The sequence below is a fragment of the Apium graveolens genome, chromosome 3, assembly GCF_009905375.1.
Source record: "Apium graveolens cultivar Ventura chromosome 3, ASM990537v1, whole genome shotgun sequence".
NCBI lineage: Eukaryota > Viridiplantae > Streptophyta > Magnoliopsida > Apiales > Apiaceae > Apium > Apium graveolens.
The window spans coordinates 51,911,309-51,929,764 of NC_133649.1; the positions used below are offsets into that span (position 1 = coordinate 51,911,309).

Here is an 18,456-nt window from a genome sequence, read left to right on the forward strand (position 1 = left end):
TTTAAATAATATGACTTCATGATAATTATATAAGTAAACGTATATGTTCATAACTTTTTAGAACATTTAAATTTATTTAAAGTGATAACATTAGTAAGGGAGAAATATTATTATAATAAAATTATTATTTTATTGAGGGTAAAAATATAATGTCTCCATTATGTTGGTACCTTAAAAAACTATTATTTTAGCATGGTGATTACTTACTCGATTAACTATAACTCTATAAATTATATATGAAAAGGGCAATATTACTAATTGAACGATATAGTTTTATTGATAATTCTAAGTGTATATAAAAAAAATTAATTTTTTATTTCCCATGAATAGGATGCGAATTATACTTAGTCTAATATTAATTTGATTTATCTCGGATTAGTGATTTATATTATTTTATTTTAGCCTGATGCCCAATACACCGACCAAATCAAACTAATTTATATAGTTCAATTTTAATTTTTTTTAAATTCCGGATCAATAAGATAATTTTGTTTTAGACTAAATAATTAGTATATATGTTTTTTTGTTGGTCGAATTGTACTTTTATTTTAATATTGTGTTAGTCTGAATCAATTATATAATGTATTTTTTTATTCTGTATAAATAAAATATATTATTTTGTTTATCCAAGTTCATAACTTTTTTAGGAGGACTTATAGTATTATTATTTTACCTTAATCCGAGTCACATTATATATCAACCAAATCTTAAGAATTATATTTAGATTGTTTAAATTTAATTTAGCCCGAAGTAACAAATTAGAATGATATAGAACTCGATATGAATTAAAATTTAAATTGGCTGAAGAAATTGAATTTAACATAAATTATAGTGATATAGAGTTCGATATAAAATAAAATTGAAATTGGTAAATTAATAGAGTAAGTTGACTTCAATATCAATTAGAATTAGAATTGAATCTTAGGAATTATATTTAATTTGTTTAAATTTAATTTAGCCTCAAGTAACAAATTAGAATGATATAGAACTCGATATGAATTAAAATTTAAATTGGTAGAAGAAGTTGAATTTAAAATGAATTATAGTGATATAGAGTTCGATATAAAATAGAACTGAAATTGGTAAATTAATAGAGGAAGTTGACTTAAATATCAATTAGAATTAGAATTGATCGACCTAATAATTAGAATTAGAACAATTAAGTAAGGGTAATTAAGTAATTTCAGCAGGTACCGACCGACCGACTACCAAACTTTTAATGTTTCCTCAATTATAATATAGATTTAGCTTAAAACACTACACCATAAATGGCCTACAGCAACACCAAGAAAATGTTACAACAGGCCCAAAAAAGTGTTACCACAGCCAGAAAAAGGCCTAAGGTAACATAAAAATTAAGTTGCTTTTTTTCGAGTTACCTTTGACCCCTAAGGTAACATTACTTTTGCCCTGGTGTAACATTCACTTTTGTGTTACAATAGCCGTCAAAGGTAACATTAATCTATGTCTATAGTATCACAATATGTATGTTACCTTTGAACTCAGAATTTTCAAAAAAAATGGGGCCCACCAGTGGGGCCCACAGTAGTGACGTGGCATGTAGGTTCCGCAGTGGTGACGTGGCATGTGGGTCCCACAGTGCTAGCATCAAATTTGTACCTGGGGTAACACTTTGAACAACCTACTCTAATACTTTATGAAGCTACTATAACAATTTACCAGGAAGAAAAATGAAAAACTAATATTGTAAAGTGTAAAATCGACTGCAAAATTTGAAAATATATTACATTAATCTAATACATTCCAAATTTCATAACCTCAACTACATTCATAACCAGTTTACAATCTACATAAATCACAATAAATTTAACCAATACAACCAACTAATCTACATCCCAAAACTTAATCCACTTCCTGCTAGTAGCTGCCGAGAACTTGACACGTATGCATTCATCAACAAATATATAGTTGTTACAGCTGAAATGAGAAAGAAACAAAGGTTAGGTCATACAATACCCTATATATATACCCCATGCAAAAGTATTGTACTTCTATATTCTATAACAACTACTATTTTACATACATGATGCATATATACATACAACAATGCCTGCAAACTCAATGATGCCAATGTATCTCTCCATCTAGCTAGCATTTTTTGCTGCATCAACATGAACAACAGGCACACTCAGAATTTTATGTTTGGCCATTAACTGGACATCTTCAACAACACTAGTGCCATAATTGATCAGGTTTAAGGTTGCTATATATAAGTATACATTAAATAATGCATACTATGCATATTAAATTTGAGGCCAAACTTCTGGACTTAAACACATATATATAAGTAAAATTTGAACATTTTATCACTATACCAGTTCACTTACAAGGTATTGAAATAGACCGCAACAAGTCTACCATTATTATTTAGTTTGGAAAAAATATACATATTTATACCAGTTGAAGTTGTAGTTACAGTCTAGAAGTGTACAAGAATAACCATAAGTATCGCAAATATATATATCAACGGGGGCTAACAAGAAAAAGGACATGATGGTCATGTAAAATACGGAACCACAGAAAACCTACCGTGCAAGGAGGTTTTCCCCTATTAGGCATCAGTTTGCAATTCATGTGCAATTGTGTCATTGGCAGGAAGCACTAACGGGAAAACGGAAGTTAAAACTTAAATTACATTTATTGAGCCCCATTGGTAGAACTGTAAAAGTAAGCTTACTCTTTTGACTCTCTATCAAAATGAATTACTTTAACAATGAACCAATCATCTTTATCTGCATCTTCTAGCCTGACCCTAGTTGCTACCTGAAATAATATACTTAACTACTTCAAACAAAAATAAAATTAGGATTTCGGCTAAAGATTGTAGTAATAGTCTCTGTGTTGTAAAGTAAACAAACCATACAATAATAGTGATACAGTACACTGTGTGATATTTACAGACATATCTGCGCTAGATTACACAAGGCAATGCATACCTGTTCACCCTTTAAACATGCAAGGGCATCCAGGTGGTTCCGCATCGAAGGGGAAACTCTTGATATATCTTAATCTCCCTTTATTCTTTTCTTTTTTTGCTCGTTACCTTCTGCAGTGGAACTAGACCCAAAAAACTTTATACAATCAAAACTCTTTAATAATATACACCAGAAACATAATCAGCCTCACATGATATATCTTTATTTAAAACAAGTACTTAAACAAGAAATTTAAAAAGAATAGAAGGGTTTAACATTTCATGTTCTTTACAGTTTATGTTTACAAGTAACTAGGACAGACAACAGTTTATAAAAGAAAATAGCTATAAGTAGATTTTTTTTTAAAAAAAGGAATATGCTGATCACAAACATCTTACCACCAAACCAAGCAGCCATCCTCATATATACACATATATTATTAGTCTACAAGACAACATCCAATTAATAACATTCTATAACTTATATAACCCATCTACTCTTCTTCGTTGTTGCCCTGGAGGTTTAGAGGGTAGCAGAGTATCCATCAGATAGCCATGTTGAAATAATAACAAAAATGAATTATTCTCTATTTGTTATATCTATAGATTAATTAAACCTGCATCTGCTATCTCGTAAGATTCATAACATACACATTCTACCAACTCTAAGTTTACATCACCTTTCAGTTATTAATTTTTTTTGATAGAGCTGGACAAAATCAGGCTAATGGACAATTACAGTTTCAATCTATGGTCTATCAAATTAATCAGAGCATCTCCCATGGTTGGCACCCTTCAGGATGCCAACTTTGGTGGCAAACAATCAAATACAATAATATTTCATTGCAAAAGAAAACTTGTAACTTACAATCCACAGAAGTTACGTGTGACGTTGAGCTTGGAATCTCTTCATGTTGTGTATGCACAACTGCAAGCCTGTCACCGGGAATTAACGCATAGTTCCCTATATGACTGTTGTACTCATTAATTCGTGGTGCAGAGTCGCCGACCACGTAAGTATGGCCAAAATCATAGTAGGATATAATCAGAGTTAAGAAGTTTAAGTAATATTCATTAATCATGGAAGAAGTATTAACTACACATATATAGCTGAAGAAAAGGTTGGATCACAACAAATTTAATCCTTAGATATTAATACTATGAACTCTGTTTCTGGAGAAATTACCAACACTTTAGGAAATAACTAGAAATTTGTAGCTCTAAATGTGCAGAATGAACTCATGTATGCAGTGTCCTTCTCCTTGAATTTCTCAGTAAGTCCCTGCAAGAGATACTGATTCATCAGACACATGCCAATATCTTAGTCCAATATTTACGGACAATACAATGTCAATCTTAGTTTTCACACTCCAAGTCGCAACAGGTGTTATACCAAAAATATATTAGTCAAAGTCTGGAGTCTACAGGTAATTCAATAATTCCCTACGAACTCAACAATTACTGTCTATAGCTAACTAACCACAATATACACAGTGCGGAAAAAATAAAATTCAGAAAACCATAATGTTTAAAAAGAAGCTATACCTTCACAGTGAGGCAGCACCTGTAATCAAAACAACCAAAAAACAAAAGAGGAAACAAAATAAAATGTTAGAAAGCTAGATTTAGTTCGAAAAAACTCTAACTTTTATAAAAGTAGAGCAAGAACTGGTGATATCGATTCATACTCGATGAAGTTGTCATATTCAATAGCCTTGTTCCTTCCACTAGTCTTGTCAAACTTGGAGACCAGCAAGTCCAGAGGTGACACCACAAATCCAAGGCTCACCAGCGCCTCTCTCAGCTCAGAAGCATCAATTTTACCACTAATATCCCCATCATTCTTCTCAAAGATCTCCTAAACACATGAATACAAGTCACATCCATTACATTCACCAAATCACATATCTAGTATACCTAAATCCAACAATTCTAGTACAAATATTAAACACTCACCCTCCATCTCTGGAGACTGTAATACACAGATGTGAACTCCTTAGGCCCTGTTTTCATCAATTACGTAAATTTAGCACACAACTCAAATCAAATAAAATAAAAAAGTACTTCAATTCAGGCATTCAACTGTCTAAATTCACTCCTCTAATATAATCGTATATAGGGATACACAACATGAATTCATAAGAAGATCATAAGAAACTAAACAAAAGACCAAATAATACTTACTCCTAATGCAAAAGACGAGAGTGGTGAACTTCTGAAGGTGACGGTTCCATCAAGATGGTGGTCAGAATATAGATCTGACAAGAACATAAAATATAAAGACATCGTTTCAATAAATATAGTGTGGACGGTAGACATGCCAGTGCACAAACATTCCGTGAATATATTATGATAAGAAAATCAAAAAAACATACAATAACAACAACAACAAAATCAGAGAGAGGGAGAAAGAGGTAATATATACATATACAAAAAATGAGAGAGAGATTTAGTACCCCAATTCCAATTAAAAACCCCCAATTCCAATTCCAATTAAAAGGAGAACCGCATGATTTAAACCCCAATTCCAATTAAAACCCCTTATTCCAATTAAAAACCCTAGCTCGAATTAAGCTAATCTAGTTCAATTGAAAGCTGAGAGAGAGAGAGAGAGAGAGAGAGCGAGCGAGCGACTGAGAGATGGGCTGAGAGAGTTGTTTTGTGATTAAAAATTTGAACTCTGTCTGAATACCCGGGTTTTCCAAAATACCGTCGCTTCTACGAAAACTTTGAAAGCCTGCCTGCTTGAGCCCAACGAGAGTCCAAAAAACTGTCCTTATTTTCACTTATTAGTTTTTAATAAACTTTAATGTTTAAATAGTGTTCAAATTTTTTATTAATAAAAAATTATCAGTTACTAATTAGTAAAGTTTACATAATTAATAATAATAAAAATATTTTATCAATCTTTGCTAATATTAATATTATTGCTTAATTATATTATCAATAATGATTAATTTTCAAGTCAAATAATTATATATATTTAGTTATTTGTAAAATATTACTTTTTTATCCATTAACACCCTATTGTAACATAAGTTTCCACATGTTACCATATGTAACACTTTGAAGCTATAGTAACATGTTACAAAAGCTATGGTAACATCAAAAATACTATGTTGCGGTAGGTTAAGATAAGCATACCTAATGTAACATAATTTTGTAACACCCATGATTAAACCATTGCGATAGGCCATTTATGGTGTAGTGAAACTCGTGCGATGCACGGATCACATAGATTTTTTTTAATATTATATAATTTTTTAAAAAAATATTTTGAATTCAATTCTTAATTTTGTTCATTTAGAAATTTAAATGATATGATTTCATGATAATTATATTAGTAGACGTATATGTTCAAAACTTTTTAGAACATCTAAACTTATTTAAAGTGATAGCATTGGTAGGGGGAATATTATTATAACGAAATTATTTTTTTATTGAGGATAAAAATATAATGTCTCCATTATGTTGGGACCTTAAAAAGTATTATTTTAGCATGATGATTACTTAATTGATTAATATAACTCTATAAAATTTTTAAAAAAAACAATATTACTGATTGAACAATATAGTTTATTGATAATTTTATGTGTATTTTTTCAAAAAATAATATTTATGTTTTAATTAAAATTTGATTTTTTAGTTCACATCAATATGATATGAATTTTACTTAGTCTAATATAAATTTAATATATCTCAGATCAGTGGTTTACATTATTTTATTTTAGCCCGATGCCCAATACATCGATCAAATCAAACTAATTATTTTTAGTTTAATTTTAATTTTTTTAAAGTCCGAATCAATAAGATAATTTTGTTTTAGACTGAATAATTAGTATATATGATTTTATTTTTGTTGGTCAAATCGTATTTTCATTTTAGTTTTATGTTAGTCTGAATCAATTGTATAATATATATTTTTTTATACTGGATAAATAACATATATTATTTTGTTTTTTAGGAGGATTGATAGTATTGTTATTTTATCTTAGCCCGAGTCACATGATATATCAGCTAAATCTTAATAATTATATTTAGTTTGTTGAAATTTAATTTAGCCGGATAAATAACACATATTATTTTGTTTATCCAAGTTTATTAGTATAATTTTTTAGGAGGATTGATAGTATTGTTATTTTATCTTAACCCGAGTCATATGATATATCAACTAAATCTTAATAATTATATTTAGTTTGCTTAAATTTAATTTAGCCCGAAGTAAAATAATATAGAACTCGATATGAATTAAAATATAAATTAGTAGAAGAAGTTGAATTTAATATATATTATAATGATATAGAGTTCGTTATAAAATAGAATTGAAATTGGTAAATAAATAGATGAAGTTGACTTCAATATCAATTAGAATTAGAATTGATCGACCCAATAATTAGAATTAGAATAATTAAGGGTAATTAAATAATTTCAGCAAGTACCGACCGACCGACTACCAAACTTTTAATGTTTTATAATGATATAGAGTTCGTTATAAAATAGAATTGAAATTGGTAAATCAATAGATGAAGTTGACTTCAATATCAATTAGAATTAGAATTGATCGACCCAATAATTAGAATTAGAATAATTAAAGGTAATTAAGTAATTTCAGCAAGTAGCGACCGACCGACTACCAAACTTTTAATATTTCGTCTATTATAATATAGGATAGATAGTATAGATAAATAGATAGATATTGAAATTTATGTATGATTCTAAATTTTGAATATTTGAATTGCAAAGTTTCTGGATAATGGGTGTAGTCAGATGACGGACTCAATCCGCCTGTAAAAATCTCTAGATTAGGCCTAGCCCATTTAGCACATTCCTGTCGGGCCTCCAACCTCTACTAGCCCACAAACCGTATTAGGATTTAGGTGCTTCAAAAATCCAATTTTGGTTTTGAAAAAAATACAATCTTAATTTTCGTATTTATATTCTGCTGCTGGTCCTGGTAAGCGGGTTGATCATATTTATATTCGGACATGTTTGTTTGTTCTTGTAAAAACCTCAAACTGTAAACTACCATTGACTGCCTCTTTCACAACCTAGTTTATTCACCAGCTCTGTAAGTATTCTTTTGTTACACACACACACAGTTTGTACAATTGACAAAAGAGTGAAATTGGTTTCAATTGTCAATTAGCACAATATAATTATTTTAATCTTCGCAATTCTCAGAATAAAGGTTTAATCTTTGAAGCTGGGGCATGATATTTCGTTAATTATGGTAATTTCTTGATGACCCTTGTTTTTAATTTTTATGTTATTTTATGCTTGCTAACTGTTTTCTTTATCTTTATAGTCTTTATGATTTGTTAAATTGGAAAAGTTTGTGTTTTTCTGATGTTTGGTGTTATTATTTGAGTATATGTGCGGTGAATTTTGTATTGGGTTGTGATGCATTGCTTGTAATGTATTGCTCTGAATATCCGATCCAAAATATTTGGCCTTATTACTTATTACTGCCTTGGACATGCATATTGAGAATGTGTATCACCTACAAAATTATTAGGGTTGGTTTATTAGTTTGGTTATCTACTGGGAGCTAATGTATGAGGTGGGTCAGCGATTGTAAATTGGTCTCAAAAGGGCTATTAAACACATTAATGTATCATTCCCATTACCTCCCATTGCTTTTATTGTCTTTACTACTGCATAGCTGTATCACGGAATTATACCATTCATGAGTTAGTGGATCTTTTCTAGTCCATTCTACGACAGGTGATCATTAGTCGGTGATACAATTAGGTTTCACCAAACTGATGATTGAACCAAATTACTAATGATACTCATATGAAGAATGCGTGTTTTCTTTAAAATGTTTAGGCTGGCCGCGCATTGCGTGGGTTGTATGTACAAACTACAAAGCACTCATCTTTGACATGCCACCTTACAAATATGTTCAAAACGTGTCTTATCTCATGCGTGCTTTGTTTTCCGATGTCTCATTATACACATCCCAAAAGTTCTTGTTTGAAGTAGTAAAAGGCCCCTACCACCCATTTATGGTATTTGGCCAAGCTTGATTAAAATTTGAGATTTTGGTCTATTGTTTTTGCTAATATGTTATCTTTCTACAGTGGTTCGTTGGTTTACGTTTTTTGTCACTCTGAATCTTTTTTCTTGTAGGTGGAATCATCTGTAGATATTACTTCATCTTTACACAAAGATAATCTAATTTCAAATTCTCTCAGTCAATTATTGAATCCTAGCCAACAACACGCTTCTCTTCAGTTATATAAATTCTAATACTTCAAGAAATTTTACCTTTCCTAGTCAGGCAAATTTCTTCAAGATCTTCCTAGCCATTTTTCTCCTAAATTTGACTTTATTCCCTAAAAAATATGAATCCAAAGTGTAAAAGATTTTATTTTTTGGAATTTGGCAACAACAATATCGATAACTTATTGCCAATAATGTTAATTATGTTAACATTAAGCCATAAATAATACTTCCTCCATCCCTTTTTATTATTCCATTATGAATTTTTCATGCATATTAAGAAAATTTGAACTTCGTCGTTTCCTCCCATTTTTACTTATAATTATTCCATTACTTATTTTGTATATGGAAAAACTAAGAAGTCAATATCGGGACTAACAAAATATAGGGTCAATGTTGGAAAATTTGTTGAGAAACTTGAGTTGAGAGAATTACAAACCACTCTCTTATTTGTAGCTAGAACCACTAACTACAAGCCCAAGATCAATCTTAAAGAATTAGGCAGAAGTTTTGATGAAAATATATTATATTTCTGAGATCTGATTTGATACAAATCTGCTGAGTACATTTTATATTAGAAATAGAATATTCTAGATAGTTATTAAATGCATAAGTCTACTCAGGTTCCATGTATAGATAATAAATGCAAGAAACTACAAGAACTTTCTAATGCATGAACCTATAGATGCATAATTAATATCTCAACAGTTCCAGAATCTTCATAGAGTTTGCACAAATTTTCAACACTCCCCCTTTGTGCGAACTTCGGAAACCAAACCAAGCTGTGCTCGAATAAACTCAAATTTCGCTTTTGGCAAGGCCTTCGTAAATATATCAGCAAGTTGTTCGTTTGTATCAACTTTGATGAGGTCAATTTCTTCTTGCAACACTTTCTCCCGTATAAAATGATAGTGCACTTCGATATGTTTAGTTCTTGCGTGAAATACCGGATTTGAAGCTAGACGAATCGAACTCATATTATCACAATATAACTCCACTGCTTCCATTTTAGAGTGAGAAATATCCTTGAGCAGTCTCGTTAACCATACACACTCCTGTGCAGCAAGTGTCGCAGCATTATATTCTGCCTCTGTGCTTGATAACGTAACAGTAGCTTGCTTCTTGCTGCACCATGAGATTGCAGCTGAACCGAGGTCAAAATTGTATCCAGAAGTAGATCGTCTTGATGAGGGATCACCTGCCCAATCTGCATCAGTGAATCCACTAAGTAGAATCTCCGCTCCTTCTTTATACATCAGCCCATAATTCATTGTGTGCTTAAGATAGCGAAGTATCCTATTAGCTGCATCCAAGTGAGGCTTCCTTGGCTTTTGCATGAATTGACTAACAACTCCAACCGGAAATGAAATATCAGGCCTTGTGATTGTCAAATATATTAAGCTCCCAACCAAGGTCCGATACGTTGTTACATTCTTGAGCTCTTTTCCAACATTAGCTCTTAACTTCAAATTCTGCTCCATTGGAGTAGCTGCTGGCCTGCAATTAATCATCTTAAATTTCTCAAGAATCTTCTTAGCATACTGACTTTGAGAAACAAGAATACCTTTCTTGAACCTTGATACCTCCAAACCAAGAAAGTGTTTCAATTCTCCTAGATTTTTCATCTCAAAACGAATAGCAAGTTCATTTTTCAACCTGTTAATTTCTTGCTCGTCATTACCCGTTATTATCATGTCATCGACGTATAGTAACACTAGAACGTGCACCTTCGAATCTTTCTTTATAAATAAGCTAGCATCAGCACTTGAGGAAACATAACCACAAAATGTTAGATATTGAGCAATTTTTCCAAACCAGGCCCGCGGAGCTTGTTTAAGCCCATAAATTGCTTTTTTTAGTCGACAAACATAATTAGGAAATTCCTTTGATTTGAAACCTGAAGGCTGCTCCATATATATTTCTCTATCAATATCTCCGTAGAGAAATGCATTCTTTACATCTAGCTGCCAAAGTCTCCATCCTTTTGAGGCTGCCAAAGATAAAGTAGCTCGAACAGATGTCATTTTTGCCACTGGACTAAAAGTTTCCTCATAATCCAGCCCATATTTTTTAGAGAAACCACGGGCCACAAGCCTCGCCTTATACCGATCAACACTTCCATCATTTTTACGCTTCACTTTGTAAACCCATTTGCAGGAAATCGGTTTTACACCTTTAGGTTTGGGAACTAGATCCCATGTCTCATTCTTGTAAAGTGCTGACATTTCTTCTTCCATCGCAGCTTCCCAATTCGATCTGCCTTTAGCATCTTCATATGATGTTGGTTCGGAATCATCAAATGGGCCAGCAAAGAAACACTCTGTAATTTTATCATAATCAGCTCCTATAGTATAATCCTTGTACCTTTCATTTCTCTTGCGTATTCTTTGCGACATTCGAGGCAGCTGATCACTTCTTTGATTTCCATTATCTTCTTCATGATGTGGTCACTTTCACAATCATTTTGAGGTACGATTGGACTTCGAGGATTTGTTTTGTCTTGTACATCTTCAAATTCATCATTGGACTGATCTGCAAGCTTCGTTAATATAGGTTGTACATAGTAAGACGCTGCTTCATCAAAGACAACATCTCTTGATGTCACAACCTTGCGTGTTTCAGGATCCATACATCGCCATCCTTTTCTGTTAGGATCATAGCCCACAAACACACATTTCTTAGCCTTAGCATCCATTTTAGTGCGTAGCTGATCAGAAACATGAACATAGCATGTAGAACCGAAGATTCTGAAATAAGAAACTGAGGGTTTCTCATTGTAGAGAAGCTCGTACGGAGTTTTCATATTGATCACTTTTGAGGGCAATCGGTTTATTACATGACAAGCACACTGCATAGCTTCTGCCCAGAGTTCTTGGGGAAGACTTTTTGAATGAATCCAACTTCTGCTTACCTCTTGTAAATGTCTTAACTTGCGTTCAGCGACCCCATTTTGCTGCGATGTTCGTGGACATGTAAATTGTCTTCTTATTCCATGTATCTCACAGAATTCAGCAAACTGGTTTGATATAAATTCCCCTCCATTATCAGTGCGCAAGCACCTTATCCTTCTTTGAAACTCCCCTTCAACCTTCCTCTTGAATTGTTTGAAGATTGAGAAAGTATCGGACTTCTCATTCATGAAGAAAACCCATGAAAACCTTGTATAGTCATCAACAATTACAAGCATATAGTGAAGACCGCTATAACTTGCTGCGTTGCTTGTTAATAAATCAGAATGAATCAGCTGCAAAGGTTCTGTACTTCTTATTGAAGATTTTCCGAATGGAAGACGATGTGCTTTGCCATATTGGCATCCTTCACACACAGCTTCATGATGAAAACTTCCCAAATTAGGCAACCCGTTAACAATGTTATTTGCTGAAATATTTTTCAGCTTTTCATAGCTCACATGAGCCAAACGAGCATGCCACAGTGATGCTTTATCTTGTCGGCTTGTCTTTTCTACAAAAGCATCACTTGCCATCAAAACATAGAGAGAATTAACTTTCTTCCCCTCCAACACTGTATCAGCCTCAATACTTCTGATATTTTCCAAAATCTTGACATCATTTGGGCCAAATAAAACATATCTTCCAGAATTTGAAAGCTGAGATACAGAGATCAGATTTTTTGTCATACCAGGGACATGATATACATCATTTAGAGTGACTTGTCCAGCATTTGAATCCATGGTCTTCATTTTAACATGCCCTTCATTTTTCACAGGATGAACTGAGCTATCTGCTGTCATAATTGCTTTGTTTCCCTTGTGTTCCTTCTGAGACGATAGTAGTGAAATGTCGCCTGTTACATGATGAGAGCAACCGGAGTCAATGATCCAATCTCGCGAGTAATCGATGGTTGCCATGCCTCCTTCCAAAGTGCCTCCATCACACGAAGTCAATGCATATTCTTGAAAAAAAATTCCTGAACTGATTGTCTCCGTAGAAAGGCATGTTTCCCAATCACGATTTCCATCTTCATTTGCAGAGATGTTAGCATTTTCTTTGACAATTCTAGACCTGCAAAACTTCTTTATATGCCCAAATTTGCCACACCTGTTACATATAATCTTCTTCCTTGCCTCATACTGTGAAGCACCTGAGTTCATCTCCTTTTGTTTAAAATTATTTCGTGGCCAGTTTCTTTGTTCATTTGAATCCTTGAGTCTCCATTGCTCCTCACTGCCGGAACCCTTTCTTTTCCAGTCATTCGTTTCTTTAAAATTATTTGCCTTCCAAATCTTATAATTATGATTGTTATACCTTTGTTTTCTAGCAAACAACGCGCCATCATGTTCAGAAATTGAAGCTTTCGCCATTTGCATTGCAAGAGCTTCTTGATTGGTTAGCAGATTCTCCAATTCGACGATGCTTGGCTGATTTGCCCATCCCTGGATTGAAGTCAAGAATGGGGTGTACTCCTTCTTTATGCCACGAACAAGATATCTGCGCATTCGTGCCTCCTTGATAGGCTCGTCCGGATCAAGCTCTGAAATTTCAGCACATAAACTCTTTACTTTTTGAAAGTATTGAGCAATTGTCATGCTCCCTTGGTTTGTATTCGCTAGTTCATTTTCCAGAAACTGAAGTCTAGCAGTATTTTTCCTGGTAAACAGCTTTTCCAATGTGTCCCAAACGTCCTTTGGAGATTCCTTATCTCGGATGTGATCAATTAGATCTTTGTGAATAGAGCCTCGCAATGCAAACAACGCTTTTCCGCATTTAATCTTCCATTTCCTTCGTGCTTCAGAATTTTCAGGACTGTCCGGAGGCAAATCTGTATCACCACCATCGACAATATCCCAAAGATCCTGTCCTTCGAGATACGCCTTCATACACATCCTCCAGTATTGATAGTTGTTGTTCGTAAGTTTCTCCATCCCGAACTGATTTAACGCTCCACCATTGATATCCATCTGTTCAAACTTTTAAAAAAAACAGGAACTGGCAGCTGCACTTTGTTTTCTGCCTAATGCAACTTTTCTGACAGCAAGCAATCTTCACAGTTCAGCTGATAACCTTGCTCTGATACCAAGTTGAGAGAATTACAAACCACTCTCTTATTTGTAGCTAGAACCACTAACTACAAGCCCAAGATCAATCTTAAAGAATTAGGCAGAAGTTTTGATGAAAATATATTATATTTCTGAGATCTGATTTGATACAAATCTGCTGAGTACATTTTATAGTAGAAATAGAATATTCTAGATAGTTATTAAATGCATAAGTCTACTCAGGTTCCATGTATAGATAATAAATGCAAGAAACTACAAGAACTTTCTAATGCATGAACCTATGAACCTATAGATGCATAATTAATATCTCAACAGTTCCAGAATCTTCATAGAGTTTGCACAAATTTTCAACAACTTGTATGGAATGAAAAGATGGACAAGTTATTTGGAAAAAAAAATATTTTCATAGTGGACTACTGAAGGGGACGGAGGGAGTATATATTAAGACTATGTGGCAAGTTACTTTGTTATATAATACTTTCCTCTTCCTTTTTTTTAACAACACCATGAACATTCTTTAGATACAACCCATCTTTCCTGCCACCCTGCTCTACCTCTGCCTCTGAAAACATGGTTACATGTAAGGATCATATGTTGTACTTGGTCTTTGATCATGTTAGTTAGACACAGTAGATGTAGCATTTTCAGTTTTTTTATTTCTAAATTATCTGTCTTAATCATGGTCTCCACCTCTACTTTGGTTTACAACTGTGTGTAAAGTTTGATGATTTAACAATAATCACATGACTATAGATAATGTGTTTGTTTAGGTCATGTTTAATATTTCTTGCAATTATGTCATAGGCTAGTTCGTTTTCTTTTTGTATTTTGCCTATTTGTGATCTCAAACTTAATATCTAAAGTTGGCCGTGTCTCCTTTTGAAATCTATGATGAAGTGCATTTAATAAGCTACTTCTAAACTATTTATATCCCTTCTTTTTGTGTTATCCCTTAACTGTACAGCATACTGGATTAAGACTTGTCATTTATACAAATTAAACACAAAAATTGCAGGCCTTTAAAATTTGTAAACATACAAGAGGAAGAAACAAAGTAGAATATAGTCATATACTGCTTTGTCTAAGTTTTCTCTCTTTGGTTCTTCCAAGTAGTTTAATGAGTGATCAATGCGGATATTCAGTAAGAATTTTGCAGCTTGCTTCCAATGCAGCATAAATTTTTGTCCAAGTTCCTCAAATTTTTTAAGTTTCATTTTTCTTGTTTTGGCTTACGTGACTTTGAATTTAAGTCGTCCGATAATAGGTTTTAAAGGTATTTGCAAGCAGTCTACAATTATACAACTATTAGCTAGGGTTTTTACTGGAGAAGGTTAACCCATTTTAGCAAAAAGTACCTCCTGTGAGTTTAAAGGTGAGACTGCTAAGGAGACACTTAAGCTACCAACCACTTGAGCTTTAATGCTACCATATGAAAATCCAGACATTAAAATTTGATTAAATGCCCTGTTGAATTTGAGGCTTGTTGACAAAGTTGAATTCCACAAGATTCTACCTGTAAAAATAAGAAGTATAATCAATTATCAAAGCTAAAGAAGATATTCATTCATTTTAAAGTTCTCTTGAGTTCTTGGAGATGTGAAGCTCCAAGTTGCATCTGTATTCTAGACAGTAAAAATATGGGTATGATGTAGTATTATATTGTGCCATGACTATAACTATTTGTGTTATTGCAGGCAACAACATGTCTTAAGTGCGGTAGCCAAAGCTGGGACAATGCCTTTGTGTCTTGCACCAAGTGCCAGGATTGTGTGCTACATCGGTAATGTACTTGATTGCTAATTAGTCAACTTTCTGATTATTGAGTAGCTCTAGCTTTGACCTGCCTTTTCTTTCCTTTCCCGTATTTCTTTTCTTTTTTCTGTTCACCGTGATATGGACATTATTTTCCCTCTTTTCTTGATGGACATCTCCAAAACTTCGATATTATTCTTTTACGAATGAGTCATACCTGACACACGATCATTTTGCCAGTTGGGCATAGAGGAGACTAGTAAAAGCATAAACAGATAGTATTGTCAATTAATGTAGAGACTCAGTTATTAATGCAAAATTACTTGCCACTGTTTTCAGTTATTGCTTGGATATAATTCCCGACACACTTGATGAAATTGTGACATGGTATTGTGAAGACTGCCAAGAAGATGTAACTCCGTCTACTGAGGAAGCACATGGCTTTGGTTCTAAGAATATAAGGGACACCAATACTACCGACATTGATGAGCAAATGTTTGAGGATGGTTCCTCCCATGGGGTTCATTCAAGGCAGAAGCAAAACAGTAAAAGTAATTCCATGGAGAATAAACAAGAGTCATGTTTAGTACCTGATGGACATGACAGTGTGCAAGGTCTTCTAATTCATTCATCTTCAAGTAATGGGGAATTCAAGAAACTGCAAGCAAGTTCTTGCTGTGGAGAGGATTCTAGATTAATTAGCAACACTGCGCATAACCCTGATGTTTGTGAGATCTTATATCTAGATAATCCTAACTCTGATGGTTGTGAGATCTTATATCTAGATAATCCAACTCCTTTACAGCAAGATCTTCAGATACCTGCACAACCAGTAGAAGATCCTATTTGGAGGTGAATCTTTAGTTTCTGTGTTCTATATAAGAGTCGTGTATAGTCCTTGTAAACTTTTTAACAGGTTCTGCATCATTTTGTTTTATAGGGGGGATTTTGTCATTAGTAACAAGAAGAAGAATAATTATGATGGATTTGTAGCTCATATATCAAACAAGGCATGCTCTAAAGTATGCGAGGAAGCAAGATCGCTTAACAAATTGCTGCATTTCGAAATGCATCCAAAGTCTGATGTGTGGCCAAAAAGTTTTCAGAAATCTCCTCCTGGTGATGAGAATATTGCCCTGTATTTCTTGCCAGCAGACATAGGGTATTGATTTCAGTAGTTTATATAATCCGCGTGCTTTTCCCAACTTTAATATCTTTTTTGAGCCACATTTTTATTTTTTCATTGCAGTAGTGAAAAGGTTTTCGACGGTTTGGTGGAATATATGATGGGACATGAACTAGGTCTAAAAGCCACTGTTGAGAATGCTGAGCTTTTGCTTTTCACTTCTATAGAGCTGCCCCTGTTATACTGGAGTAAGTACAAATTTCTTCTTTTGCCAAGTAGCATATACAAATTTATATATGCTCTAAAACTAAAACAGAACATTTTAGATTCTTTGTAAATAGTGTAGATCCCACTGTTGGTGCTATCATAATGTCCTCATCTGATATAATTTGCAGGATTCCAAGGCAGATATTATTTGTGGGGAGTGTTTAGGGGAAAGCAAACAGCTTGATGTGAAGTGTGAACAACACAAAATATATGATGCCTCTAAAATATAGACAAGCCCTTGATGAAGGAACTCCATTCGAAACAAAACCAGAAACATTAAGACTGGTAATCAGTGGAGTGACAGATGGGGCAAGGGGCAGCTGCCCTGCCCCTTCATTGTAGAGTTTGTATATTAAATATTTTACTTTTGACAGGAATTGGAGTAAGCTAAGGGATCAAATTCTGAAAGCCACTCATTCCTCATTATTTTGCTATAGTTCGTTATGTAACTTATTCGATGTTTTGCTGTATTTCTAGATACCTTCCAGAGTTCCTCAGGTTACTTTAACTCATACTGATCTCCTGTAGCTTTTTAAAACTCAATTCTCCCAAAATCTTCAAAGCAATCATGTGTTTGAAAGGCCATGTGAACTATTGCTTTGTAATTATATTATTCTTTTCTGGACTTTATTTCTTAGAGTTAGTTCTCTGAGAGCAAGTTTTTTTTTTTTGACTGATTTAGAATTGGGAAAACCAACTCAGAGACAAGAAACACTCCTCTCAAAAGAGAGGATAAAAGATCTGGGGGATCAAACATCCAGGATAGCTGCAGAGTCCTTGTGAAAAGCTTGCTTACGAAGGAGAGTTTTAGCTGGAATTCAGACTGATCGAATATGTTCAATAAGAACCGAAGAATCCCACGGCGGAGCTAGATCACTCGAACATAACTTAATGGCCTCTTTACAATCTGATTCGATAATGACATTTAAAAGACGATTTTGCCTTGCAATTAAGCAAGCCTCACGAATTGCGAAAAGCTCAGATTGAAAAGAAGATATGGCTGAAATGCAAGAAGTCCTGGCATCCACAAGCTTTCCTTCAGAATTTCTGCCAATAACACCAATAGCCGCAGCGACTTGTTTGAAAGCACCGTCACAATTAAACTTCACCAGATTTAGAGGAGAATTAGAGGAG

The 18,456-nt window shown here is 33.5% G+C and overlaps 1 protein-coding gene and 1 long non-coding RNA gene across 2 annotated transcripts; one reads left to right on the forward strand and one right to left on the reverse strand.

Moving 5' to 3' along the window:
• Nucleotides 1-1,720: 1,720 nt before the first annotated feature.
• On the reverse strand, nucleotides 1,721-2,175 carry LOC141710713 (uncharacterized). The gene is made up of 2 exons (XR_012571026.1): nucleotides 2,064-2,175; nucleotides 1,721-1,938 (listed from the first exon to the last, which is right to left on the reverse strand). It is a non-coding gene; the product is annotated as an uncharacterized LOC141710713 (long non-coding RNA).
• Nucleotides 2,176-7,887: 5,712 nt separating this feature from the next.
• LOC141712277 (PHD finger-containing protein 1-like) lies at nucleotides 7,888-17,589 on the forward strand. Its single transcript, XM_074515149.1, has 7 exons — nucleotides 7,888-8,003; nucleotides 8,117-8,165; nucleotides 15,872-15,957; nucleotides 16,269-16,781; nucleotides 16,870-17,091; nucleotides 17,179-17,303; nucleotides 17,451-17,589. The coding sequence occupies exons 2-7, from the start codon at nucleotides 8,163-8,165 to the stop codon at nucleotides 17,504-17,506; spliced, it is 1,005 nt and encodes a 334-aa protein (XP_074371250.1). The 5' UTR covers nucleotides 7,888-8,003; nucleotides 8,117-8,162; the 3' UTR covers nucleotides 17,507-17,589.
• Nucleotides 17,590-18,456: the final 867 nt, after the last annotated feature.